The sequence below is a fragment of the Desmodus rotundus genome, chromosome 7 (assembly GCF_022682495.2).
Source record: "Desmodus rotundus isolate HL8 chromosome 7, HLdesRot8A.1, whole genome shotgun sequence".
Lineage (NCBI taxonomy): Eukaryota > Metazoa > Chordata > Mammalia > Chiroptera > Phyllostomidae > Desmodus > Desmodus rotundus.
Window position 1 is genome coordinate 116,240,604 of NC_071393.1, and position 27,373 is coordinate 116,267,976.

At 40.6% G+C, this 27,373-nt stretch overlaps 1 protein-coding gene across 5 annotated transcripts in view; it reads left to right on the forward strand.

Annotated features, from left to right (window-relative positions):
* The window catches only part of YLPM1 (YLP motif containing 1), a 61,747-nt gene extending 40,774 nt beyond the window's left edge, over positions 1–20,973 (forward strand). For 3 of the 5 annotated variants that reach the window (XM_053927665.1, XM_053927666.1, XM_053927664.1), the window contains 11 exons: positions 1,850–2,004; positions 4,447–4,509; positions 4,798–4,917; positions 5,129–5,305; positions 5,393–5,476; positions 5,760–5,843; positions 7,827–7,907; positions 11,024–11,075; positions 16,343–16,473; positions 20,057–20,239; positions 20,561–20,973. In XM_053927665.1, coding sequence (XP_053783640.1) covers positions 1,850–2,004; positions 4,447–4,509; positions 4,798–4,917; positions 5,129–5,305; positions 5,393–5,476; positions 5,760–5,843; positions 7,827–7,907; positions 11,024–11,075; positions 16,343–16,473; positions 20,057–20,203 — 1,094 coding nt within the window. In that variant the 3' untranslated portion in view covers positions 20,204–20,239; positions 20,561–20,973. Of the gene's footprint in view, positions 1–1,849; positions 2,005–4,446; positions 4,510–4,797; positions 4,918–5,128; positions 5,306–5,392; positions 5,477–5,759; positions 5,844–7,826; positions 7,908–11,023; positions 11,076–16,342; positions 16,474–20,056; positions 20,240–20,560 lie in introns of those variants that run through there. The other 2 variants (XR_008427252.1, XR_008427253.1) reach the window with 2 other exon arrangements.
* The last annotated feature ends 6,400 nt before the right edge of the window (positions 20,974–27,373 follow it).

A 27,373-nucleotide genomic window follows, 5' to 3' on the forward strand; every position in this document is an offset into this window, starting at 1 on the left:
GACCCTGAGGCCACACATTCGTGCAGATAAACCGAGAGGGCCGGACTGGGAGTGGCGGAGAGCGGGGCAGGCAGAGTGCGGGTAGCACACCAAAGCCCCACATTCGAACATAGATAAACCGGACAAACGGCGGGGAACGAAGCAGACCGCGTAACCCAGGGCTACAGCTCGGGGAAATAAAGCCTCAAACCTTTGATTGAAAACGCCCGTGGGGTTTGGGGCGGCAGCAGGAGAGACTCCCAGCCTCACGGGAGAGGTCGTTGGAGAGACCCACAGGGGCCTAGAGTGTGCACAAGCCCACCTACTCGGGAACCAGCACCAGAGGGGCCCGGTTTGATTGTGGGTATCGGAGTGAAAGATTGAAATCCGGAGGAGAGTAAAGCGGGCGCCATTGCTCCCTCTGGGCCCCTCCCCCACGTACAGCTCCCTCTGGGCCCCTCCCCCACGTACAGCGTCACAGCACAGCAACCAGCGTTACCCTGCCCCGGTGAACACCTAAGGCTCCGCCCCTTAAAGTAACAGACGCGCCAAGACAAAAAAAGAAAAAAAAAATGGCCCAAATGACAGAACACTTCAAAGCTCCAGAAAAAATACAACTAAGCGAGGAAGAGATAGCCAACCTATCGGATGCACAGTTCAAAGCACTGGTTAACTGGTTATCAATATGCTCACAGAATTGGTTGAATCTGTTCGAAAAGTAGATGAAAAAATGAAGCCTATGCTAAGAGAAACAAAGGAAAATGTACAGGGAACCAATAGTGATTCGAAGGAAACTGGGACTCAAATCAATGGTGTGGACCAGAAGGAAGAAAGGAACATCCAACCAGAAAAGAATGAAGAAACAAGAATTCGGAAAAATGATGAGAGGCTTAGGAACCTCCAGGACATCTTGAAACGTTCCAACATCCGAATTATAAGGGTGCCAGAAGGAGAAGAGGAAGAACAAAAAATTGAAAACTTATTTGAAAAAATAATGAAGGAGAACTTCCCTAATCTGGCAAAGGAAATAGACTTCCAGGAAGTCCAGGAAGCTCAGAGAGTCCCAAAGAAGCTGGACCCAAGGAGGAACACACCAAGGCACATCATAATTACATTCCCCAAGATTAAACGCAAGGACCTACATCCAAGACTACTGTATCCAGCAAAGCTATCATTTAGAATGGAAGCGAAGATAAAGAGCTTCTCAGATAAGGTCAAGTTAAAGAAGCTCATCATCACCAAGCCCTTATTATATGAAATGTTAAAGGGAGTTACCTAAGAAAAAGAAGATAAAAAATATGAACAGTAAAAATGACAGCAAACTCACAGTTATTAACAACCACACCTAAAACCAAAACAAAAGAAAACTAGGCAAACAACTAGAACAGAAACAGAACCACAGAAATGGAGATCACATGGAGGGTTGTCAATAGGGGAGTGGGAGGGGGAGAGGGGGGAAAGGTACAGAGAATAAGTAGCATAAATGGTAGGTAGAAAATAGACAGGGGGAGGGTAAGAATAGTGTAGGAAATGTAGAAGCCAAAGAACTTATATGTATGACCCATGGACATGAACTATAGGGGGGAAATGTGGGAGGGAGGGGGTGGGCAGGATGGAGTGGAGTTGGGGGGGGAATGGGACAACTGTAATAGCATAATCAATAAATATATTAAAAAAAAATTCTGTTTGCCTGAAATCATAACTAAATCTTTTTATTTTCTTGATTTCCATTACTTAAAGTTTCTCTATTTAAGGTTAAAAGTGGCTCCCAAATCATTATGAATTATATTATTTTAGGATGAATGGAGAGAGTTAATATTTTTAATAATTACTTATGAGGAGTAATTTTGTTCAACTGCTGGAATTCTAGGAGAACGAAGAACTTACCCAGAGGAGCGAATGACCCTGCCAGCTCCTTCACTAAGCCACCAGCCACCTCCAGCTCCACGGGTTGAGAAGAAGCCTGAATCTAAGAATGTGGATGATATTTTGAAACCACCTGGCCGAGAGAGCAGACCTGAGAGAGTGAGTCCTATGCAGTTGACTAGTTTTTTGCAAGTCAGAAGCTGACAAGAGATCTCTTTAATTTAATATCCTGAATAGAATTTCTCTACTTTTCTGTGACGTACTAATAATAACCAGATTCAAGGCATTTTACCATCTCCAAATTATCATATAACCTGATAAATTACCTACCCTATAGAACCTCAGAAGTTAGAGCTTAACTGTTTGGCAAAAAAAAAGATACCAAAAACTTTAGAAAATGATAAGAGCTTGATTAATTGCATTTTGAAGAGGGAAAATGTAGATTTGGTTGTAAGGTATGTTGAACAAAAAGAGGGAGGATTAGGAGGCTTGATTAGTTAGGATTGTTTTCCTAATGACCTTCAAATGTATCCATTTTTAAATTATCTTATATTGCAGAATAATTAGATTCTATTTCACTAAATTGGCATAGATTTTCATCAGATATTTTGACTTTGTATATGTATATATGTCATCTTAAAACTTATTTCATTTGTTATTAATATAGCTACCCCCGCTTTTCTGTGGTTACTGTTTGTATGATATATCTTTTTCTATCCTTTTGTTTTGATGTCTTTGTGTCTTTTAATCTAAAGTATGTCTCCTATAGTTGGATCATGTTTTTTAATGCAGTCTGACCATTTCTGACTTTTAATTGAATTGTTTAATTTATTTACATTTAATGTTACTTGATATAGTTTGCTTAATTACATTTTTGGATTGTTCATTTGTATAGAAATTCAATTGATTTTTGCATGTTGATCTTATATCCTGACACGCTGCTAAACTCATTAGTTCTAACAGATTTTTAGTATATTCCTTAGGATTTTCTGTATACAAGATCATGGCATCTGCTGATAGAGGTGGTTTTACTTCTTCCTTTTCAGTATGGATACCTTTTATTTCTTTTTCTTGTGTAGTCGCTTGGGCTAGTACCCTTAGTACAGCGTTATGTAGATGTGTGAGAGTGGGCATTGTTGTTTTATTCCTGATCTTAGAAAACTTTCAGTCTTCCATCATTAAGTATGATGTTAACTCCGGGTTCTCAATAGATGCTTTTCATGTGGTTTGAGAAGATTCCCTTCCCTTTCTAGTTTGTTGAATGTTTTTATCGTGAAAGAATATTGGATTTTGTTGAATGCTTTTTCTGTATCAAATGAGGTTTTTGTTTTTATTGTATTGTCTGTGATTTTATTCTATTGTTTGTATTTTTGGTTTTTATTCTGTTGATATGACATATTAATTGCTTTTCAGACATTTATTTACATCCCTAGGATAAATTCACTTGGTGTGTAATTCTTTTTATTTTTCTGGATTCAGTTTGCCAGTATTTTGTTGAGGATTTTTGCATCCGTATTCATAAGAGATATCTGTGGATATCTGTGATATCTTCATCTGGTTTTGATATTCGTTATCTGCCTGATGTGAAATGCTGGCCTCATAAAAGGATCTGGGAATTGTTCCTTCCTCTTCTGTTTTTGGGAAGAGTTTCTGAAGAGTTGGTATTAATCCTTTTTAAAATATTTGTTCGAATTCAATAAGGTAGTCATCTGGACCTCAGCTTTTCTTTGTGGGTAGTTTTTGATGATTAATTCACTCTCATCTCTTGTCATAGTTTTGTATTCTAGTTGAGTCAGTTTCTCTAGTCTTTGTCTTTCTAGGGATTTGTCCATTTCATCTAAGTTATCTAATCTGTTGATTGGCATACAGTTGCCCGTAGTTTTCCTTTTTAACTCCTTTTTTATTTCTGTAAGGTTGGCAGTCATGTTCCCTCTTTCATTTCTGATTTTAATAATTTGAGTCTTTTTCCAGTGTCTTAAGGTGGAGGGTTAGGTCATGATTTGAGATCTTTCTTCTTCCTTAATAAATTTTCTTATAAGCATGGCTTTGGATGCATCCCATAGTCTTTGTTTTGTTGTATCACCATTTTTATTTACCTCCAAGTATTTTCTGATTTTGTCTTCTGGTTTCTTCTTTGACCCATTGGTTAATTAGGAGTATGGTGTTTAATTTCCACATACTTGTGCATTTCCCAAGTTTTTCCTACTGTTAATTTTAATTTTTCCATTGTAGTCGGAGTACTTTCTTTTATTTCTGTTCTTTCAAGTTTACTAAAGTTCATTTCATGCTACATCACGTGGTCTGCCATGGAGAATGATAGGTCATGGTTAACTCTCAGATTTCACTGTAGCCCTGACCGGTGTGGCTCAGTTGCTTGTGTGTCACTCTGCAAAGCGAAAGGTCGTTGGTTTGAGTCTCGGTCAGGGTACATGCCTGGGTTTCAACTTCAGTCCCAGTCGGGGCACAATGTTTCCCCTCCGGTTGATGTTTCTCTCCCTCCCTTCCCCTCTCTAAAAAATAAGTAAATAACAATTGTTTTTTTTAAAAAGCTTGTATTGTGAAAATATCTTCTCTGAGTGGTTGTTTCTTCGTGTGTTTCAGATTGTTGTTATAATGAGAGGATTGCCTGGCAGTGGAAAAACGCATGTTGCAAAACTTATTCGAGTGAGTATGTGAGAGCCAAAGACTCAGTTGCTTGTATTAGCCATTTATCTTCTTACCAAGAGGAATTTATTGATGCAGATATTTCTCATTTAATCCCTTCTGGCCGGCTCCCGTGGTAGATGCTATCGCATGTAACTTTGGGTGTGCTTAGACAAGTATTTTTCCCTCTGTTTAATTTGAAACCACCCGAAGACTGCATATTATTTAGCCCCAAGAAGAAACTGTAGTGTGAACATGCATTAATTTATTTCATAAGTTCTCTAACTTTCTTGACTACACGATTCTTAGGATAAGGAGGTAGAATTTGGAGGACCTGCACCCAGAGTTCTAAGCCTGGATGATTACTTCATCACTGAAGTGGAAAAAGAAGAAAAAGATCCAGATTCTGGGAAGAAAGTGAAGAAGAAGGTATGGTCACATCGTGACTCATCACCAGCAGTGAGAGGAGGAATGTGGCTCTTGGAGACAAAGGAAGGCTCTCCAGTTGTTGAGCCTGGACTTTAGCGCTCCGTGCGAAAGGACGACCACAAAGTCGTCTCAGGCCACGTGCTGACCAGGGCAGAGGTTCGGGGTGGTTCTTTGCTTCTGCTAACTCCGTGTCTCCCTGTGGGGATCCTAGGTCATGGAGTATGAATATGAAGCCGAGATGGAGGAGACCTATCGCACCAGCATGTTCAAAACTTTCAAAAAGACTCTGGACGATGGCTTTTTCCCCTTCATTATCCTGGATGCCATCAATGACAGAGTTAGGCATTTTGACCAGTTCTGGAGTGCAGCAAAAACCAAGGGATTTGAGGTACAGACTTCAGATAGTTTCAGAGTACTTTGCATTATCATGTAAGTACTGCATTTATTTGCCTAATCCCTATTCATTCTTTCTTAGGTCTATTTGGCTGAAATGAGTGCCGATAACCAGACTTGTGGCAAGAGAAATATTCATGGAAGAAAGCTTAAAGAAATAAACAAGGTGATTTCGGGGAACATAGAAGTCGTCGTACCGTAAACTTCGTTTAGGCTGCATCATCCCTGTTGTCCGGAAGTTCTTGTTTATCCCTTTACATTCAAAATACCTTTTCTCTCTGCTTCAGTAAATGTTTCTTATCCATTGTAGCTAAGTGAGAAAGGTGGCCTAGCTCTCCTGCAACTAGTCTGTTAGATGTCACGACATTAGTTAGTTTGTCTTGGATGCTCACTTGGTTGTTCTTTGAGTTGTTTCCAGAAGTAACTTGACCCCCTGAATCTCTCAATAGATGGCTGATCACTGGGAAACTGCACCTCGTCATATGATGCGCCTGGACATCCGTTCTTTGCTGCAAGATGCTGCTATTGAAGAGGTGAGCGTCCCTTGCCTCAAAGGCAGTGCAGAACTGAGCCTTTTCTTACCCCTTTTAAGAACACCTGTGTCACTCCCATTGAGATTAGCCAGTTATTAATATTTTCCCACATTTTCTCTATATTGATACATTCTCCCTCTCCTCCTCATTAGTGTTATTACTACTATTTTTATCACTGTTAACTGTGGAACCACTTGAGAGTTAAGTTGCAGGGGTCATAACCCTGCACGCCTGTATTTTTCAGTGGGTGTCCCAAGAACAAGGGCATTCTCTTACAGAACTAGTCGTCTGAATCTGAATTACCTCATATGCAGTTTGCCTTCAGGTTTCACCAGGTGTTCCCATGATGTGCTTTTATAACCGTTTTTTAAATTCAGGATGCAGTTCTTCAGTATAAAAATAGTTTCTTAGCCATGCCATTCTTATGGGAGACAAAGGAATTTTGAAGAGTGTAGTCAGTCGTTCTGTAGAATTCCCCTCAACTTGAGTTTGTTCCGTGAGTCCCGCGTGGCTAGTTTTAGGTTCAGCATTGGCAGGAACGCCGCAGAAGCGTTCAGTTATCAGGAGACGCGCGATGGCAGTCTGTTTCACTGTTGGTGATTTAAGGGTTGATCATGTGGTTCAGGTTCAGATTTTTCTCTTTGTAATAAGTAATCTATAGGGAGATGCTTTGAAACTGTTAAATATTCTGTTCCCCAACACATTTTTATTCAGTGATAATTCTTGTGTAAATTAATTGTTAGTTTGGTGAATGTAAGTCTTTATCATGGAATAGGAAAGAATTTCCTTTTTTAATCAGTCGTGTACTTCTGTCTTACTTGTCCTCCTGTGAATGAGAGTTATTCAGCATTGTCGTTATATTGTGTGTTCTCGCCTCCCATGCCACTCCTCAGCCCATTTCCTTCTGGCGTCTGCCCCGGCTGTTTTCCAGAGACTCCCAGCAAAGAGTTCTGTGACAGTGGACAATTCTCACTTATCCTGTTGCTTGATTTTGCAATTACAAATGACATAGTTGAGCTTCTTCAAAACATTTTTCTCCTGGCTTCTGTGAAGCCACCTTCTCCTGCCTTTCCTCTGGCCACACCTTTTCAAAGTTTCCTTTGCTGGCTTCTCTTGCTCCAGCAAGAGAAGTGCTTTAGGGTTTATCTATCCTAGGCTCTAGTTTTATTATGCACATTCTATATGGGTAATCTTTCTGGTTACATGCCCTTAATATTAAATTGTAAAGACTAGAATGCATTTTATCAACATCTTAACAATAATTATATCTGAGTACAGGTGATTTTTATAATCAATCATTGTTTTTCAAATTCTCTACAGGAAAATCTATATTACCTTAGTACATCTCAAACCCAACCTTTCCAGTATGTAATTTATCCAAACCTGTTCCTCTTGTAGGATTCTCTGTATTAACAGTTAGACTCCTCACTCATTTTGGTGCTGCAACCTTGACTCTCTGCATTATTCTTGACTATTTATTTTTCATCACACCAAAGCATGACCCTATCCCTCCACGATGCAGTCGGTCTGCAGGTTTTGTCAGTTGTGACGCACACGTATCTCCCTAACCCACCTACTGTTAGTGTTGCTACCATTCTAGACCACGCTACTGCCGTCCTGTCACTCTATCTTTTCTAATATTTTGAAACTTGAATCGTACATATGTTTTACTTGATTGGAAAAATACTTGTTAAAGGCTTTAAAAAGAAATCCTAGTCATGTATAGGCGTTCAAAACAGGTAATTACCAACATCATAGGAAATTGTAAAGATAGATAACCCAGGAAAACGAAAGGCAGGCTTATTACCGTCTTTTATCAGGTTGGTTTTAAAGTTCAGGATGTTACAAATTACTTAGTATGTGACAGTGAGACTGTGTGGTCTTGCTCTAGGTAACTGTGCTCATTCAGATCTCAGTGAGGGACTCAGCATTTTCCTACGTGTTAACTTAATCTTTTTCATTATGATTATTGGGGTGGTGTAGGTAGAAATGGAAGATTTTGATGCAAATATTGAAGAACAGAAAGAAGAAAAGAAAGATGCGGAGGAAGAGGAAAACGAACTGGTAGGAGACAGACCAACCACTTTGAATAAAGTGTTTCTTCATTAAAATCCTTAGGTGTTTAAATTCAGATCTGTGGTCAGATTATTACTGTTGATATGCACCAAAATGGTAAAAGTTTCATGATCATCTTCTAGGAGACTTTTGGATACTTTTTACTTTTCTCCTGACCAAAAGAACCCTCTACTGTGTTGTTACAAGAAAATTTTAAGAATGCTAAGAAACTTACCCTTGTACTCACTCATCTATTTGTGGGGTGGCTTTAGGGGAGTATACTTTTTAAGAAAATCAATTACATATGAAAGGGCATTCTTACGCTCCAGCAGATACGTGGTACAGCCTACCACATATGCATAACTTTCTCTTCTTTGCTATAAGACCTCAAAATTGAGTTTCTGTCAACCGAGGCAGAACTTACTGAATGAGGAGGCCGAGGGTTGCCATAGACTGCTGGATTTGCTCTGCATTTTATTCTCTTAAGTAATGGGGGAAATTATTTGACTGTGTAGGCAATGCATTTTGCTTAGGCTGATTAGAGACTTACGTAGTGTGAGTTCAAAGTTCCTGTGTACCCCCTGTAAATGCCTTTGATCATACTTCCTAGAAGTGTTTGCCTTACCCTGTCATTCACAAATATGCGGCCTGTAGAGTTACATTACTTTTCAGTGTTTGCTAAATGAGGTACAGAGATTAGCAGTGCCTTGGAATAGTGTTGCTTTTTCAATTTGGAGTGTTACTCGGTTTATTTAATATTTCAGCCCTCGCTAACGCTGCTTCTCATATTCTTCTGAAAATGTACAAAGTGAGAACCCTGATTCCTACCTCCCAGAGGCTCTCTAAGGTGTGACCCATAAACCCATGCATGATATGGAGGACTCTGGGTAGAAACTGTGTGTTTATAAAGAGATGGTACCAACCTTTACATTTCTAGATTTGTATGTGGATTAAAAAATAAGCTTTAAAGTTAATAGCATTTGAGCCTCAGTATGTTTATTTTTTTCTTTAAACAAAGTGTTTTTCTTAATTAGGGTGTATTTTGACATGTATGAGCCAAAATATAGGCAGGAAATTCACTTAAAGGTCCACGCTGTTCTGGAACGTGGCTAATGACCTCATTAGCTCCTTGCAGCGTGCGCACTAGAAAGTGATCGTGTGGGAAGTCTATAATGTTAGCTTTCTGAAGCTCCGTCTGTCTTTTGTGGAGAGTTCAGTTCAGGATTTGGTTCATATCATCTGATTTGCTCAGGTATAGGTCAAAACTTAAAACTTACAATTTTTAAAAATAAAACACACTGTAATAACATATTTCCACATCAGAAACCTGGCAAGGAAGCCTTAGGACTCTACCCTGCTGGACTATCTCTTTTATTTCCAAGCGGCTTAACGTTTTAAGCAGTGAGAAGGTGATGTAGTTTAAGTAAGAACATGGTGGTTCCAGCAGGGGGAAATTGATATACTTGTTTTGCCTATCTTTTGTTATGACACTTCTCTTAACCCATTCAAAGATGCAGAATCCAGATCTTCTACTTTTGGGTTTTATTCCAAGAGTAAAAGATGCTTGGAGAATTTTAACCAAAGGGTTAAGAGGAAGTCTCATGTCATTCAGACCGTTTTAGTGAAATTCTCAATAAACTTTGCATTTTGTCTACTCTGTGCTGATTACTGTAGCTGTGCGAAAGGCAGACTTTTCTTGATTAAGACAATGGGGGGGGGGGTCAGTCACTGGTTTGATATTCTGCCTTCATTAGTGCTTCAGTGAATCTAGTTGATGTGACTCAGAATTTACAGTTATTCTAGTGATGCTTAAGGTTGTCAGATGACTTTTGAGGTATAACATACAAATTTCATCAATACTTCCAACACCATCACTTCAGCATAGCTTTGTCTTGGTTTATTCTTTAAATGTATTTGAAAAATATGGTATAATTTATACACCTGGAATACTGCCTAATGAGTTGAGATTGAATTATTAGTCTGGTTTAAAGAGTAGACCTGTGTAAGACCTGTAGGTTTCCTGGGAGAATGACAAAGCTCTACTAAACTCTTACAGAGACGCTACTGCCATGAAAGGGTTCAACATACTTTGCAACTTATGTGTGTCAGTCAGTCTGTTCTATGAACTTGAACATTCCCAATAGCTGGGAGATAAATTGATCCTTAAAAGATGCTGACACCTTTGATGAATCTGGTCTACATAATAAGTTCTAGTGTTAAAGTTCTGTATGTTAGGGTCTGATAGAGAACAGAGTCCAAATACAGGAAAAGGGGAATCATAGTAAATTATTTAAAAAAAGCATACACTTAACTTGCCAGGTGAATAAACTGAAAGGATTACTACATAGTTAAATAGGTATGTTGGGAAATTTGAAAATATTATGGGACTTTGTTTGAAATAAACCACCAGTCATTTTATTAAATAAGATGTGAATTGCCTGTGGAGGTTTCTGGTTTTTCATGTAATAGGAAAATGTAATCTTAGAAGACATCAGAAATAATAATCAGTTTCCAACTTACAAAAAAGAAATGCTCTGAAATTGATTCGGTAAAATTGGCCTTTATAAGATCTGCTGGTAAACGTATGGAGTCATTTAAAAATGAAGTTGAACTTCATAGTCGTATTCAGTTGTACTAAGTTTTCTCCTTTCTTCTGAGTATTTAAAATTATGCTGGACTATAACTGTCTTGAAAAACACTCTGGACCTCATGGCTGCTATCACGTGAGAACAGCAATTGATTTGAGATAGTAACCCAGCCAGGATTACCAGCCCTCTGCTGCTCTGAGTAGTGCTTGCGCAGTAACCACCGCACATTCTGACCATGTTTACTGTACAGCTGTTGTTCAGACGACAGTCGTGTGTCTTGAACTGTAGCTGCTTCGAAGCGCCTTCATGATACCATTCTGAAGTGATTACTCTAAAATCTAGGCTGTGAAGATTTACAAATTTGGTAATTCAGTTTCTTCCAAGATAATGAAACTGTGTTTTCCCTAAGGATATTTTTATAACGAGTGAGCGGAAACTGTATCCATTCCCAGTTTTAATGCTTTTCCAAAATCAAAAGTGATATGCATGTATGTGTCTCTTTCTAACCCTTCGAGCTTCTCTCTGTGTACGATTTAGGGTTACATTCCGAAAAGCAAATGGGAGATGGACACATCTGAGGCAAAGCTAGGTGGGTATTTCCTTTTTCCTGTTTTTATATGTGATACCTGATGGTAATGGTCGTAGATCTTTCTGCTGTAAGGAGAACAAGTTTCCCAAAAGTTCTGCTTAAACCAGGATTTTGGGCCTACCTTATATCCTCAGTGTGTTTTGTTAGCTTCCAGTTTAACTAGTTATGTCCTGTGACAGAATGAAAGAAGAGTATTTTAAAAGAACTACCTTCAATACCACTTCAGGTTTTTAGAGTAAGTGGAAACACATGATAAATTTAGTAATAAAATGCTGTCACTTCTGCAATTCATTCTTTCATATTAATCAGACATATTAGTACTGATGAGAATTCTGGTTTTCTAAAAGAATATTTAACTGCAGTCCAAAGTTGAACCAGATTGTGAGTACTTGGGTAGAAATAATAGGAATAATGAATATTGAAGGTTAAAACTTAATTAAAAGGCTATTATTTTCCTTGTATAATAATAAATTAGAGTTTCTGGGTGGGGAGTGGTAGATATATCATGCAGGTTTTTGAAGAGCCTGCTGTATGAGATTCTACTTAACATTTCCCTTCACTTTGCCTTTAGTGCGAGATTATAAGGTAAACGGGTTTAAATGGTTGTCTGAATCAAAAATTGGAACTGCTTGGTGTGAAGTTATCTGCCAAGCAGAAAATCATGCATATCCGGTGGATTTTCCTCCAGTATTTCATAACATTTTTTTTCTTTTCTTTTTTTTTGTTTCTGTTTTTACCTTACTTAAAGAGAACCATTTAACATGTGGATTAAGATATGTTAATAAATAATCTAAGAAAATGTGATAAGGACTTTTTGAGAAGATTGACCTTACTAATGTATGAAGTAGGGCTGTTGGTCTTGACTTTCTCTTCCTGGTATCATGCTATTATTCCAAAACTGAAGTAACCATCTAAATATCATAAATTTAGTATAAATTTGATTGTTTAGCTGCTTCCCTGTTTGGGACACATTGTCTGTGTTTCTGACATCAAAGGGGGGTGCATTTTACAGTCTCATAGGCTGTGCCTTTTCTTTTGCCCAGCTGATCGTGTTTGCAGTTGATGTCGACCAGGTCCGATGTTAAAAGATAGTCCCATAAACTGAAGTATTACTGTATTACCGGGATAGTTGCTTTGTTGTAAAGTCTAGAGTTTTTTTCCTACTGTATGTCATGTGAAAATTGTACGTGGTTACTGACATTCTTCCACTGGTCTTCCCCCTGTAGGAAATCTTCATTACCAACTATCTCCTTCCCTAAACTTGTAAAGAATATATATAAGTGTTTAAATGCAATTAAATATGTAGGAAAATCATCATCACAACTTAATTTAATACTGATGCTTTAGATGTGCTCACTTTGACATTAGATTAAGAATGTTGGAAGTTCTGTACTTTTACGATAACCTGTAAGACTGTCGAGATGGTGTCCCGTTTTCCTGGGCCTCTACGTAGTTGTGCAATACAACTGGCCTGGCCTGGGTTATAGGCCAGGTCCCCAGTCGGGGGCATGTGAGAGGCTACCCATGTGATGTGTCTCTTGCACATCTTAGTTTATACACGGGGGCACAGAGAGATCGTAGAAAAAGGGACTGTAAAAGATAGAAATATTTTAGCTAAGCATATACCCAGGGGCCTTATGTAATACATGGTCTAGGATAATGTGTTTTTAAACTCGAACCTATTTTCTATTCTAATTTTTAAAGAGAAAGGAAAATAGAATTTAGTAATGATGATTCAAGAAAATATGCTATTAATCTTTGTGTTGATTTCTGGAAAAGATTCTTGCCTGTGTACCATTTGCTTCTTAGAAAATACATTTTATACAAATTTAGTTTATTTTAAAGACATTGTCACACAGGGAATCCCAGAAGTGGATGTGTCAAGTAAACCATTTCAGTTAAAGGCACTAAAAATCTTGCAGTGAACCTGGAAAGTACACCCTAACACGTCTGTGGTTGGGCGTTTGCTCATTTTCAACAGAGTAACATTGACTCTGTATGGAAGCACTTGCTTCTCGCACCCTGTATCACTTGAGAGTGATCTGCCGTGGAGGAAGACAGGTTGCGGGAGTGCTAGTGAGAGTGCTCGCCTCTTTGAGATTAGCTTGTGCAAGCAACTAGGAAGGTTCTCTTCTCTAACACGAGCATCTTCATCTGAGAATTAATTAGCCTGCTTATGTTGCCTTCCTTATCGTAACAAATTCAGTAAATTTGATTACCAAGTACAGTTTATTTTTCTGAGTTTACCAACATTCTTACGTCACTCTGGGTAACACGGTTATGCTGGGTGGAAACGTATTAAGCTTTAGCGGTGTCACATTGAGCCAGGAGAGCTGAGTCTGAAACTGAGGAATTTTGATTCACAAATGAGTCTGCCATTGAGAAAATACTCACCTCTACTCTTTCAAGGAGTGGGTTAAATCTCATTGCAGATTCTTGATCTATGTTCATGAAGTACAGTATACAGTTCAGCCTGTCTTTGAGTGTTGCAAATTAGAAGTGGTGTAATTTTAGAAACATTCAGAACTGGCCCTGGCTGGTGTGGCTCAGTGGATTGAGCTCCAGCCTGTGACCTGATAGGTCTCCGGTTCTATTCCTGGTCAGGGCCCATGTCTGGGTTATAGGCCAGGTCCCCAGTCGGGGGCATGTGAGAGGCTACCCATGTGATGTGTCTCTTGCACATCTTAGTTTCTCTCTCTCTCTTTCTCCCTCCCTTTCCATCTCTCTAAAAATAAATAAATAAAATCTTTTTAAAAAAAGAAAAGAAAGAAAGAAAGAAACGTTCAGAACTGGCCTGCACAACATCTGGCATGGATGTCGTAGAGTTGTTGATTCCGCCCGTGTTACCCCTGGAGTTGCACCTGGGACCCAGGCACCCTAATGCACATCAGACGCTGGGAAAACTTAGCCTTGAAGCTCCTTAAATCCCAGTGATGTGACTTAGGGTTCTGCATGTCAAGTTCCTTTGCGTTTCTCGTCTCTGTCGTTTGTCTCCGCTTGTGAGTTACTGTGTGCAGGTCCTTGTGCGTGTCGGGCAGTTCCATCTCCGCAGTTGGAATGCAGAGGCACGTGACTTTCCTACGTTCACTACAAACAAATTTCCAGAGACATCATTTATTTAGAAAATACAGAGATGTACCTAATTATTTTTTCTTTTGCGCTATAATATACTGTTTTGAAGATGTGTTAAAATTCTGTGACCAGTCAAGTTGGATATTTAAACCTTCATCTTCATCTTAAAACTTCATCTTTTGAAACTCAAGCCTCTGAAAATCATTAGTATGAGTGTATTGGACACCAGTTGTCTTCTGTAACTAGCGCCCCGGGTTCCTCCTCCCTCACCTTATGCCATACATCTGTGTGTTTGGGTTTCCAGGATGCCATGTGGAAGAGGTATGCACCTTTTCTTCAGCCTCAAGAGGGAAACTTTAAACATGTTGTGCACAATCAAGTTTCAAAGTAAACATTACAAACAAGGGTGTTCAGACTAAAATGTGTACTCTGAACTTCCATGTTGCCGGTACGGGACTCCTGGTCTGTGGCTCTTGTCACACACGGTGCGTGAGGAACAGCTCCCGCAGCTCAGCCTTCCCACTGTCCCGCACTGCGGCTTGGCCGTGCCTCCTCCTTGGAATTGATATATGAAACTTCCCTTCGAAGTCTGTTAGTGTCAAAATTGATCTTATTAAGCTTGGAAATCCTTTGAGGTTTAATTAATAATTGTATAGGACCTTCCTACTTTTCTGGTAATACTGTACAGGGTTGAACTGAGACAGGTTTATTGTTTGTGGGGCTTTGTTGGTTTTCTAATACTGTGTCCCTGCACAATCAAGGGGTCACTTCTTTACGATTCTGTATGACATGGCCTGTCGTAGACATGCAGATAGAACCACTTGGTACAGCATGCGATTTACAGAGGTTAGGAGGCTGTTTCTGTGGAACTCATCCATGTTAAAATTTTTCCAAAGTGATACGATAAAAATTTCTTGAGTTTTGTTAAGTGTCGTAGTTTGGCTGGATTTTTAAATAATACTGCTTTTGTGGGGGAGGGGCTGAGAAAATAAAAACTTTGCCAGGCATGCAAACTGATACTGGTTTTTGTAGCCCGTGTGGAATGGTGCACTTAGTTTTGTGTGAAACTGTTACATTCGAAGCATAAACTCACCCTCTCCTGCCACTGCTTCCATTGTACATTTCACATCAAGTTCTCCCCAGCGTGGTGCCTAAAAGGTTCCTGTTACATACACTCTGCACCCTTTGTGGGGTTCAGCGAAGTGTGGCTATTGAGTGTGTCTGAAGTTGTCAGATTCTCCTCTGTTGACCTGATTAATAATAGCGTGCTTACATAACTGCAGATGACCCAAGAGTTCCAGGCTTCGGTGTCACTAAACCATGTAACATAGCGCTCCATGTGTAGAGTTCAACATCAGTATTGGCAACCAATAAAAAAGGCCACACATGTCATCGCGTGTTCTCCGTGAAGACACCTGAACTTGTACCTCGTAATTTCTGAATTGGCAATTCCTGTCCATGTAACTGAGTACAGCCTGGGGGCCTTGGAAAGCCTAGCCCTCGCAAATTGAGCATTCAGAAAGAAAATTCGGATCTGGTCACTCTGGCTGACTAGCCCTGCGCCGCAAAGTGGTCAACAGTGCTACCTCGTGTAGCCAAAGGAAGCGGTGGTCTGTGCGGTCAGCGTACTCATAAACATGAACTCGCGTGAATCTTCTCTCAGAGGTCGGACTCCCAGGAAACTGTCCATCTAAAACCTTCTAAAACGTTAGCTTGACTCTTTAAGGTCTACCACCTGCTTTTCATATGACACAGCATCACACATGATTGCAAATCAAATGGGTGGTGTTAATACTGTGTTAGAGGAAAAAAGAATGGGAAAAAAATGTTTTTTTAAAAACTCAACTTTGCATTTTCCTTCAGAGCATGAGAGTTGAAAGTGTTGTGATTTGGGAGGGGTGGGGTGGAGGCCAGGGAGGCCAGGAGACAAGCGCCTTTCTTGCTCTGTCCGTATTTGTTACCTAAACCAATATCATAATGTAATGGCTGTCAGTACGAAGAGCAAATAAATAGTGGAAATTGCACAGAATGTGATAGGACCTTGGCCAAGAAGATAGTTTGGATCTGCAAGAGATGCTGCTCTCAAACATGTGGACGTGCCCTCTGACAGCGTTCCAGCTTTCCTTCCCCTGTGTGTGTGTCGCGTGCGAGCTCACACTCTTCCTTAATGCTGCGGCTCTGTGTTTGTCCCTCAGACAAGTTGGATGGCTTGAGGACTGGCACTAAGAGGAAGCGGGACTGGGAGGCAATTGCCAGCAGAATGGAAGATTATCTTCAGCTCCCTGACGATTATGACACTCGCGCTTCTGAGCCTGGGAAGAAGAGGGTAAGAGACTTTGTCAATGACTACCGACGGAGGAAGGGCCCATTTGGGCGTCTGGTTTTAGAAAGTTATAGACAAATAATCACAAAAATGCTGTTTTTCAGAGCAATTCAGTTTACACTATATTATATTACACTTCAGAAAAATGAGGCAGACTTTATAAATTACCAGGTCAAAGCGTACAAGTAAACTTAAAAATGGAGAACAGAAATGGCTAGCATGTGGCCAGTCTTAGCGGGCTTTGGAGTAGCCACTTTGGGCCATTTTGTCATGGAGCAAAAGAGCCAGGTGCAGAGAAGAGTGTTGAAGACAATCTGTGGGACTTCTTAAAGGATTAGATGTAGAGAGTCCAGGAGTGGGTAGAGTCAGGGGTGGCTCTTCAGGGTTCTGGGCATAAGCACTCCATGTATGGGATGCCATTTACTGAATTAGAGTAGAACTGGAGGAGTCATAAGTTTGAGAGTGAAAAATCAGAAGTTCAATGAGGGACCAATTAAATTTGAAATGGTAGTAGGACTCAGGGCTCCAAAATTTAGAAGTACAGATAGAGATAAATGTTTCAAGAAGTAAAGAGAAGTACATTGTTAAATGATACAGAGAAGACAAGTAAATTGGGAGCAAAGAAACAGCCACTGAATTTGACACATGGAGATCATTGATGATTGATCAATAATCAGTCAAATTTCCTTAAAGAGTTGAAGCATAGAAGTTTTGCCATGAAAGGGTGCAGAGAAATAAAGTTAGTTAGGTCTTCCATGTAGATGTCAAATTCAGCAAAAGTAGTATCTATATATAGCCTTTAAAACAAAGTAACAAGACAAAAGGGATCATATTATATGTGATCTGCATAACCCTTTTCCCGCTAATCAGTCTTGATCTTTCTCTGTCAGCACCTACTTAAATGACTTCCTAGTTTGCCACTGTTTGGTTGTACAATCAGTTATTTATCCAGTCCCTTAGTGATAGATAATTATGCTGTTTTCATTTTATTGTTGATACTATGGTGAAAGTCATGATGTATGTATGAGGTCTGTCCAGAAGGTACCCAGCCATGTGATATGAAAAACAGAGAAGTCTATTGAAGAAGATACAAGATACAAGAAACACTGTACACAGGACAATGACTCCCAATCCCCTTCAAAGTAGGCACCTTGGGACCTCACAAGGTTCTCCCAGTTGCCATTAGCTGCCTCATTGTATTTTCCTGAATCTCATCGACAGTCTGAAATCTCTTCCCTTTTAAAGGTGATTTTAATTTTAGGAAAAGCCACAAGTCACAGGGCGCCAAATCTGGGCTGTAGAGGGGCTGAGTCAGCTGGGTGATTTGATGTTTCACAAAAAACTCGGCACGAGACGTGAGGCATTAGCGAGTGCACTGTTGTGATGATGCTGCCAATCACCAGTTGCCCGCAGCTCCAGCCTTCTGAACCATAGGAATAGTTTCCATGGAGGAATGTTCAGGCTTAACTCAAAATTTGACGCAAAGCAGATTTCATTGTGCTACTGGCTCAGTCATTTTGAATGCGATGACCACACAGTGCATGTGCTCACTCGATAGGGTCTACTGCCCCCACTGACTAGTACAGTGAAGTCCTGATTGTTCACACACACGCGTTCCGTCCACTTTCCTCGGCTGCTGGGTTACATCGATGTCACACAGACTGTTCTCGTTACATTAAACAATGGCTGGACTTTTTCTGGACGGACCTCATATATGTCTTGACGTCTCTTTGAAAGTATATCCCTAGGGTGGACTTTTAGCACTAAAGCTGCAAGCTCATAGAATATGATTTATCATTTCTGACAGATATTGTGAGATTGCTTTCCAGAAAGGTACATCTATTTATACACCCACATGTAAGTAAATACCTATTTTTCCACACTTGCCCCCGCAGTGCTGTTACCAAACTTTTAAATTTTTCACAATCTGATAAGTGAAAAAAAAGGTATCTCATTTTACATTTTTTTAATTAAGAATGAGATTGTATATAATGTCTTTATACATCATTGCCTTTTTATGAATTTCCTCAGTACTTTACTAGAAAAAGAACATTTACTGTACGGGTGAAGTTTTGTTAGGGCGCATACCGTTACAGAGAATGCGGGGTTCAGAGTGCTTTCCACGGCCCCGCTTTGTCTCTGTGGCCTGCGGGGGTGGGGAAGGGAGATCTGATCAGTGGCCTTCTTTGTGGGCCCAGCTCCACCCAGGGACTCCCTGTATTGATACCTCCTATTCCCATTTTAAGGTTGGGGCAACGGAATAGAAAGAACTCTTCTTGGGGATGATAATTTGGTGTAGTTCTGGTAACCATGAGTAATCTGAAATGAGAAATATTTTTCTCCAGTTTATTTTTAGTCCGATAACTATCACCCTCCTCGATGAGGAGTTTGTGATCCCATGTACTCACGGTCTAAATTAGGTGGGCGGAGAAGTGAGCCGCACACACCTTCGTTCTTTAAAGTGACCCCACTTTAACTCTCCTCCCCTGCATCACTCCCGCATTTCAGATAGTTCTTAACCCTCAAACCACTTACAGCATCAACATCAGAGCACCTGGAGATCCTACAGGTAGCAAGGAATAGACAAGTCTTTATTCATTCCTTTCCTGGGCTCTCTCGAGTTTTAGTAATACTCAGCTTTTTACAAATACTAGGCGAGTTCCCTGGGATTAACTTCCACTCTATGAAAAGGTCATTCAGTAGAATTGATCATACTGTAATTTTACCCAAATGGTTAGGTTTTAAAATATAATTTATTTTTTAAAAGTTTCACTTTCTTAGTTGGGTATAAAATGGTGGCTCGAGTGGACTTTCACTTTGTTCCTTGGATGACTGTGGAAGGTGAGCCCATCCCTCTTATTGTTTGCTGAGCTCGTTCATTGTAGAAATATTTTTAGTGACAGTGGATGAAATATGTATGCCTTAAAACTTTCAGTGTTCGTTATGATTTTCTGTACTATAACATTTTTTAACAGGTAAGATAAATGGCCAAAAAATGGAGATTGTAAATCTCAATAATAGTCCCTCTAGGAAAATCAGGAGGGACACTGACATTTAAGAAGCCACTTCTAACCGAAGGCATTGTTCTGTAGGCACTGCCCAGAGGTGCCCCAGGAGAGTAGACAGGACTGGATTCAGAGGATTTTATTCTGGGTGTAGGGGAGGGATTCAAAGCAGATGAGAGTCACAGCTGTGTATTTTAAGGAGCTCACTCTAGCAAAATGGATTGAGGGGGTGAGAATGCACATAGGAAAACTAGGGAGAGGTTAGTGCTCTACTTTAGGTTTTAAAAAAATGAGGTCAGTGAACTAAAAAAGAGTGACAGAGGAGTTGGAAGGGCTGGGCCTGAGCTGAGCGCTGAACTGTTGGGAGCTGGAATGGTTAGGACTTGGTGACTGCCTGGGGAGTTCTTTCTGTAGCTTCAGATACATGCCTTCCTCCAATATCCCACATTAGAAATTAATTTCTAATTTTTTAAACTTCTGGTTTCATGTCAGTTATCCTACCCCTTAGACTTCAGAGTGGGGGAAAGCCTTTTGTATACTTATTTTTCCTAAAGCCCAGCCTAATGCTGTGTTCTTTCTAGGTGAGATGGGCAGACCTGGAGGAAAAGAAGGATGCAGATAGGAAAAGGGCCATAGGTTTTGTGGTCGGACAGACTGACTGGGAGAAAATCACAGATGAAAGTGGTCACCTGGCTGAAAAAGCCCTCAATCGAACCAAGTATATATGAGACTTAGTTTTCAAACGGAGTCACTGTTCCCCTGAGGTAAGGATATATGGCCATATAAGTAGCCTACTGTGCAGGTGTTTCGAAGGGTTTGAGATAAAGTAGACAGCATGCTTTGTTAAAAACACGTCGCTTTCTGTATTTTCTGGTTCTAAACAAGTAAGTATGTGCTAGCTGCCAACATTTACAAAATATTCTAGAAGGAAGCAATTTTCTGCAACCTGGCTCACTTACAAAAATGTAAGACTTAAGAAAAGCATGGATTCTGTAGATTTGTGAAGGCGCGGAGTGATGAGATGCTAAGGTCTACTGAGCTTGCCTGTTCTTTCCTGGCATGACAGCCTTTCCATTTCTTTCCAGATGGTTCGCCTTGAGGTGATCTGAAGCCAAGGCCCCTGGAGCTTCGTTGTGCGTCACCTTGCTTCCACGTTTCTGTTTTTGTTTTGTTTCTACTGCTTTCGTTTTTTAAAGTTCTCCAGTGTCCCCAAGAGGTATTAGGATCTTGCTCTACCTTAGCAAGAAATTAAATTTTTAAAAAACTATTTTGGGGAGGGTGGGAGTGATAGGTTAACTGCCGAAACCAGGTGGGGATCTGCTGGAGTGTTCCAACAGAAAATACTTTCTCCACCTTACCATCTCACGGACTATCTCTGTCATCATTGCTTTGTGGCTGTTTTGGTTTTTTACTGTATGTAACTGGTAGCTGATTGTACTAGGATTAAAAACAATAAACTTTCATGATAAAGCCGATGAGATTCATGGGCTGTACAGCATGGGCCCCTTTCTCTTGTTTTCTCAGTTTTATTTTTATTGCTTTTTTAATATGGTGGGTTCTAATGGCATGCTAGCCAAACATCCCGAAACCTCCCTCCCACTGAATATTACATAGCTCAGTGATTCCGTGGCACATACTGTAACGCAAGGCTCAGTGATGTTCAAGACACTCGTCTGTATTTTATTGGTGGTTTCTTGCTCTACCTTTATATCTTAAAGACTAGTATAGATGATTTTAAATATGTGTTTGTTCCCTGGAGCACATCTGCTCTGTAACATGATTTACTTTATTTTTTTGGCCCTTTCTCTGTTCCTCCCTCTCTGCATTCCTTCCTCTTTCTATGTTCTCCCGTGATGCTATTATGTATTTATTTTCCCTGCTCTGACTTTGACCCCTGATGGGCAGAATCAATGCACTCTGTGGAACCCAGAAGCTGATGGCCTTAGTGCTGATCTTGAGTCATTGATTTTTTAGTCCAGATTTCAGGGAAGGAGTATGGAGATGCAGAGCCCTCTGGCAGGAACCTTTAAGCCTGTCAGGTTTTCAGGTTCTTGCCAGATTGCTCGTGACCGGAAAGCACGGCCTACTGCACAGATCTTCCTCTCTCGTGGACAGTACCAGGGGAATACAGGAGCACGCAGAGCTACGGCCCAGATGTCATTCCTCTGGAAAAATGGAAAAGGAGCTATTTTCCCTTTTTTATTCTGCAAAGAAAAAGATGTCATCTTCTGGCGTGAGAGAAGACAGAAGAGCCTTCTTCCTCAAACACCATTTCTACTTTGTAATCCAGCTTAGCAAGTTGTAAATTTATTCACAAAAGGGCTTGAATATTTTGAAATGTTCGCTTTTGGGATACATACCTCTTAGTTTCATGACTTACACGAAATACCGTGTATGGAGATAATATTTATTAGTATTTGAATAGTACCACTTTGGGTTCCAGAACTTGAGATTGGAGTGCTGCAGACTAAGTTAATGGGAACCCCTGACCTCTGGCTGTATGTCATCCCTCCTGACCTTCTGAATGTTACATGTAAGAAGCTTTAAGTTCGTCCACAAGTCAATATTGAATGTATAATTTGCTACATTAAATAACTCCCATTGTTTGTAGTATTTAACAAGCTACTTTGGTTACATTTTGGCCAATAATACCTCTGTATGTCCTGACATTTTTCAGCTGCCTTTATTGTGTTAAGTGAAGGTACATCACAAGATAGCCGGTAGAATTACTGTTTGTAAAAAGACCCACGGGATGTGTTCTCTAGTTCAGAAGAAAATGGAGGCATGTATTTCTTATAGAGAATGTTTTACTTTCAGTCTTCGTAACCATTTTATATTCTGACTGGCAGTGTTCAGAATGCCGGTTAAATCAGAAGTGGTGACCCTATCACTGTAGACTTCCGGTCAACATGGCAGCACAGGCAAACACGGCTGGCCTCCTTGCACAACCACATCAACACTACAACTAAGTTACAGAACCACCGTCACTTAGAACCGTCAGAAATTGAGCTGAGTGGAAGTCGACAACTACAGAATGAAGAAACCACATCCATCCAGGCTGGTAGGAGGGGTGAAGGTGCTGAACAAGGTGGTCCCACACCCACATAGGGTGGATGAAAATTAGGGAGGGAGACCTCAGGAGTGATGAGTCCCAGCCCCACACCAGGTCCCCCAACCCAGGGTTCCATTGCCAGGAAGATAAGGCCCTGTAACTAATGGTGGCAAAAACCAGTGGGGATTAAGTCAGTGGAAGAAACTTCTGGAGCCCCAGGCAGTTCCCCTTAAAAACCGACACACAGACTTACACAGACTCACTCCTGAGCTCGGGCACCAGGGTAGCAGCTTGAAAGGCACCAGTGGCATACAGGGAGGAACTGAAGTGTCTGACATCAAGGCGAGAGCTGGGGGACAGCTTCCCATCAGACAGAAAGGCAAGCAGAAGCCGTTGTCCCTTTTCTGAACCCTCTCCCCACAAAGCCACGGAGCTGGCAGGCAAATACTGTAAATGAGACTTCATGAGCCTGGCTTATACTGTCCATCCCACCTGGAGATCCACTGAAGCTCTGTCTTACCCAACTTAGAGCTGGTAACTGGTTTTTCTATATGAGTGGCTGGTCTTGGCTCATGCTTCACGACTTTCTAAATCCTCTTAAGCAACAGCTGGATACAGTGAGCTAACAGCAGCCAGCCTAGGGTCACAGCTTGGCTTCACCTGGGAACCTCCAAGCCCAGCACAAGTAGCAGCCATTTGCACACTGCTTTATAGCTCATGCTGGGTGGCCCTGGGAAAAACACAGGTGGGGGCTGACCTTGGCCTGCATCACCTGGGAAACCCCAGAACCTTCACACCCAGTGGAGAGCTATGACCACATCAGAGCACCGCCACCCTGCCCCTGCACAGCTGATCTTCCACAAAGGGCAGAGGTTGGTGGTAGGGGTCGCAGCCAGTCCTTGCAGCTGACTGGCCTGGGTAAATCCGTCCTATTGACCTGCCAACAGCAACCAAGACTCAACTACAAGAGGAGGGTTACTTAGCCCATATGGAGGGTGCACCTCAAGTACCCTGCTTGTGTGATAGGTGAGGCTGTGCCACTGGACCCTACAGGACACCTACTGCACTAGGCCACACTACCAAGACAGGGAGTCATAGCCGCTCTGCCTAATACAAGGAAACAAAGACAGGGAGGCTGCCATAATGAGGAGACAAAAAAAAACATGACCTAAATGTGAGAAACAGATCAAAATGCAGAAAAAGAACTAAACAAAGTAGAGATACTCAGTCTATCAGGTGCAGAGTTCAAAACACTGGTTACAAGGATGCTCAAAGAACTTGAGAGGACCTCAACAGCATAAAAAAGATCCAGCCAGAAATGAAGGATACATGAACTGAAATAAAGGACAATTTACAGGGAAACAGCAGTAGAGTGGATAAAGGCAAGAATCAAGTCAATGATTCAGAACATAAGGAAGCAAAAAACAACCAGGACAACAAGAAGAAAAAAAATCCGCCCCCAAAACCGAGGATAATATCAGGAGCCTCTGGGACAACTTCAAAGGCTGCCAACATTCGCATTGTAGAGGTGCCAAAAGGGGGAGAGAAAGAGCAAGAATTTGGAAATTATTTGAAAAAAATGATGAAAGAAAACCTCCCTAATTTGGTGAAGGAAATAGACATGCAAGTCCAGAAAACACTGAGTCCCAAACAAGATGGATAGAAAAAGGCCCACTCCAAGACACATCATAATTAATATGCCAAAGGTTAAAGATAAAGAGAGAATCTTAAAAGCAGCAAGAGAAAAGCAGTTAGGTACCTGTTAGGGGAGTTCCCATACGATTGTCAGCTGATTTCTTAAAAGAAACTTTGTAGGCTAGAAGGAGTTGGCAAGAAATATTCAAAGTCATGAAAAGCAGGGACCTACAGCCAAGATTGTTCCACCCAGTGAAGCTCTCATTTAGAGTCAAAGGGCAGATAAAGAGCTTCCCAGACCAGAAAAAACTGGCCTGGGTCAATCTCTCCCATTGACCTGCCAACAGCAACTAAGACTCAACTAGAAGAGGAGGGTTACTTCATCATCACCAAACCATTATTACAGGAAATGTTAAAGGAACTTATTTAGGAAAAAGAAGATGATCAAAGCTATGGACAATAAAATGGCAATAAGTACATGTCTATCAATAATTGAATTAAGTAACTAAGCAAACAAGAAGAACAGAGACAATCATTGATACAAAGAACATTTTGATGGTTGCCAGGTGGGAGAGAGACTAGGGGAATGGTTGAAGAAGTCAGAGGATTAAGAAGTACAAATAGGTAGTTACAGAGTAGCCATGGGGATGTAAAGTACAGTGTAGGAAATGGAGTAGCCAAAGAACTTATATGCATGACCCATGGACATGAACCATGGTGTGAGGATTGCCTGAGGGAGTGGGGGGTGCTGGGTGCAGGGGCAATGGGTGAAAAATTGGGACAACTGTAATAGCATAATCAATAAAGTGTAATTTAAAGAAATCTACCAGTGTGGGCCTGGCTGGTGCGGCTCGGTTGTTTGGTGTGTGATCCTGTAAACTGGGAGGTCGCAGGTTTGATTCCTGTTTGGGGCACATGTCTAGGTTGCCAGTTCCATCCCAATCGGGGCACGAACTAGAGAACTAGAGGCAACTGATCGATGTTTCTTTCCCTCTCCCTTTCTTTTCCCTCCCCTTCCTCTCTCTCTAAGAAAAGAAAAAAATAGTCAATAGCATCTCCTCTGGTGAGGACAAAAAATCTATCACTCTGGCTGTTGTGGCTCAGTGGACTGGGTGCCGGCCTGTGGACCAAAAGGTCACCGATTCAGTTCCTCATCAGGGCACAAGCCTGGGTTGTGGGCGGGGTCCCCTGTTGAGGGAATGCAAAAGGCAGCTGATCAATGTTTCTCACACATGAATGTTTCTCTCCTCTTTCTCCCTCCCTTCCCCTTTCTCTAAAAATAAAAATCTTTTTAAAAGATCTATCAATGTAATCTACTATAGTAACAGTTTTAAAAAGAAAATCACATCATATCAGTGCAGAAAAATCATTTGGCAAAATTCAATATCCATTCATGATTTAAAAATTAAACCCAGAAAAATGGGAACGGGAAGACTTCCTCCACTGAATGGCAAAAGACTGAATGTTTTCCCCATAAAATCAAGAAGACAAGACTCTCATGGCTCTTAATTCAACAAGTTCTGACCAGTGCAATAAGGCAAACACAAAACAAAAGAGGTGATAATTAATTTCTTTAGGTGCATCATGATTTTGCCTTGCAGCCATGGCTTTCTGTCCGTGATCTTCCGTCAAGAGGGGCTGGGGAGGAGTGAGCTGGGTCAAAAATGGCCTGTGCTGATTTTTGTAAGATACGGATTAAAATGGCCTTAGGGGATGAACGTAGAATTGCGTACTTTAAGAAACTGGTGTAGCAAATAACCTGAATGAAAGGATATTAATGAAGTAGAGACCGTCATTTGGTATTTGACTTTGCTAGTCTAGTATGAGACTTAAGAAACTCCTTAATTTGCATTATCACTAGAAGCAGAATGGAATAGAAAGTCCAAGAGTATCTTGGGGAAATTTGGTGTAGGTAGAAAATGTCCTTGGAAGACCAAGGACCAAACTTGAGCTTTATTTATTTGCTAGCATTTTACTGCTATGTTTTTAACATTGTTTTCCTTACCATCTCAGAAAGCTGCTTGAGACGTGTTTTAAAATTTGTGTTTTAATCGTCATATTTAAAATCTTGTGGTGGCTTCTGTCTTAATACAAAAAGGTCTGATTTGGGGGCAAGTCTCTGATATCTTTAACGTTTCAAATCTTTTAAATTAAACATAAAACTTCTCACTTCAGTGATTCACCTCTCCTTATAAACTCTCTGTGCAAGCGACTTGGTAGGTGAGACGTGGAAACTTTACTACTTGGGAGTCATTTATGTCCGGTTAGATTGGCATAGTCAAAACAACGCCGTGGCTGATTACGGAGATCAAAAGCCATCAATAACACACAGTAGTCTGTTGACCCTTATTTGATGCACATAATTTTCTAAAAGTTTGAACTCAATTCAGATATCAATGATTAATTCAGAAGATCATTGACACAGACAAAATCTTACATTTTCTAGATGGATTTATTTCCCTAGCGAACAAATTCTGATTGTTGATTGGGCAAACCAAAGTAAGCATCATCTCATGAGTTCTGAATTGGGTTGCCTTAACGTTTCAACTGAGATTTTCTTACTTTGGAGGCCCCTCAGTCTTTTAACTATGATGTCCTCCTAACCACACGAATTGCAGGTATTTCAGTAATCATGGGTGTTTACTGCTAGGACTATACAAACTATGGGTTGTCGCCTTTTTTTTTCTTTATAGTAGTCTGTCTTAGAGGCCATTCAGACCATTTACAGAACACGACTGTCTCATTCCTCCCTCCCCTTTCTCTCCCTTTTACACCCCTTTCCTCCTCTTCTCTTTCCTCCCTCTTTCCAGTTTTTCCAGAGGTACCTTCTCATTGTAAGGAGTTCTACTGAAAAATGTTATCAATTGCTTCATCTGTATTTCTGTTCTTTTTATGGCATGGAATATATATTGTGCGGGGTGTGTTTCTGTACAGTTTTATCATGCATAGGTTTGTTTAGTTGCCCCATCTCTAACCCTCGGCACCTACTAATCTGTTCTCCATTTTTATAATTTAAAGAATGTTATAGAAGTGAAATCATAGGGCATGTTACCTTTTGGAATTGGCTTTTGGGTTGCTTTCATGTGGCGTAATTCCTTTGACATTCACTCAAGTTGTTATATCAATTATTTGTTCCTTTTCATTCCTCAGTAGCATTCCATCCTAATCTCTTAGAGCTGCGGAATGTTATTTTATGTCTTTACCATAATTT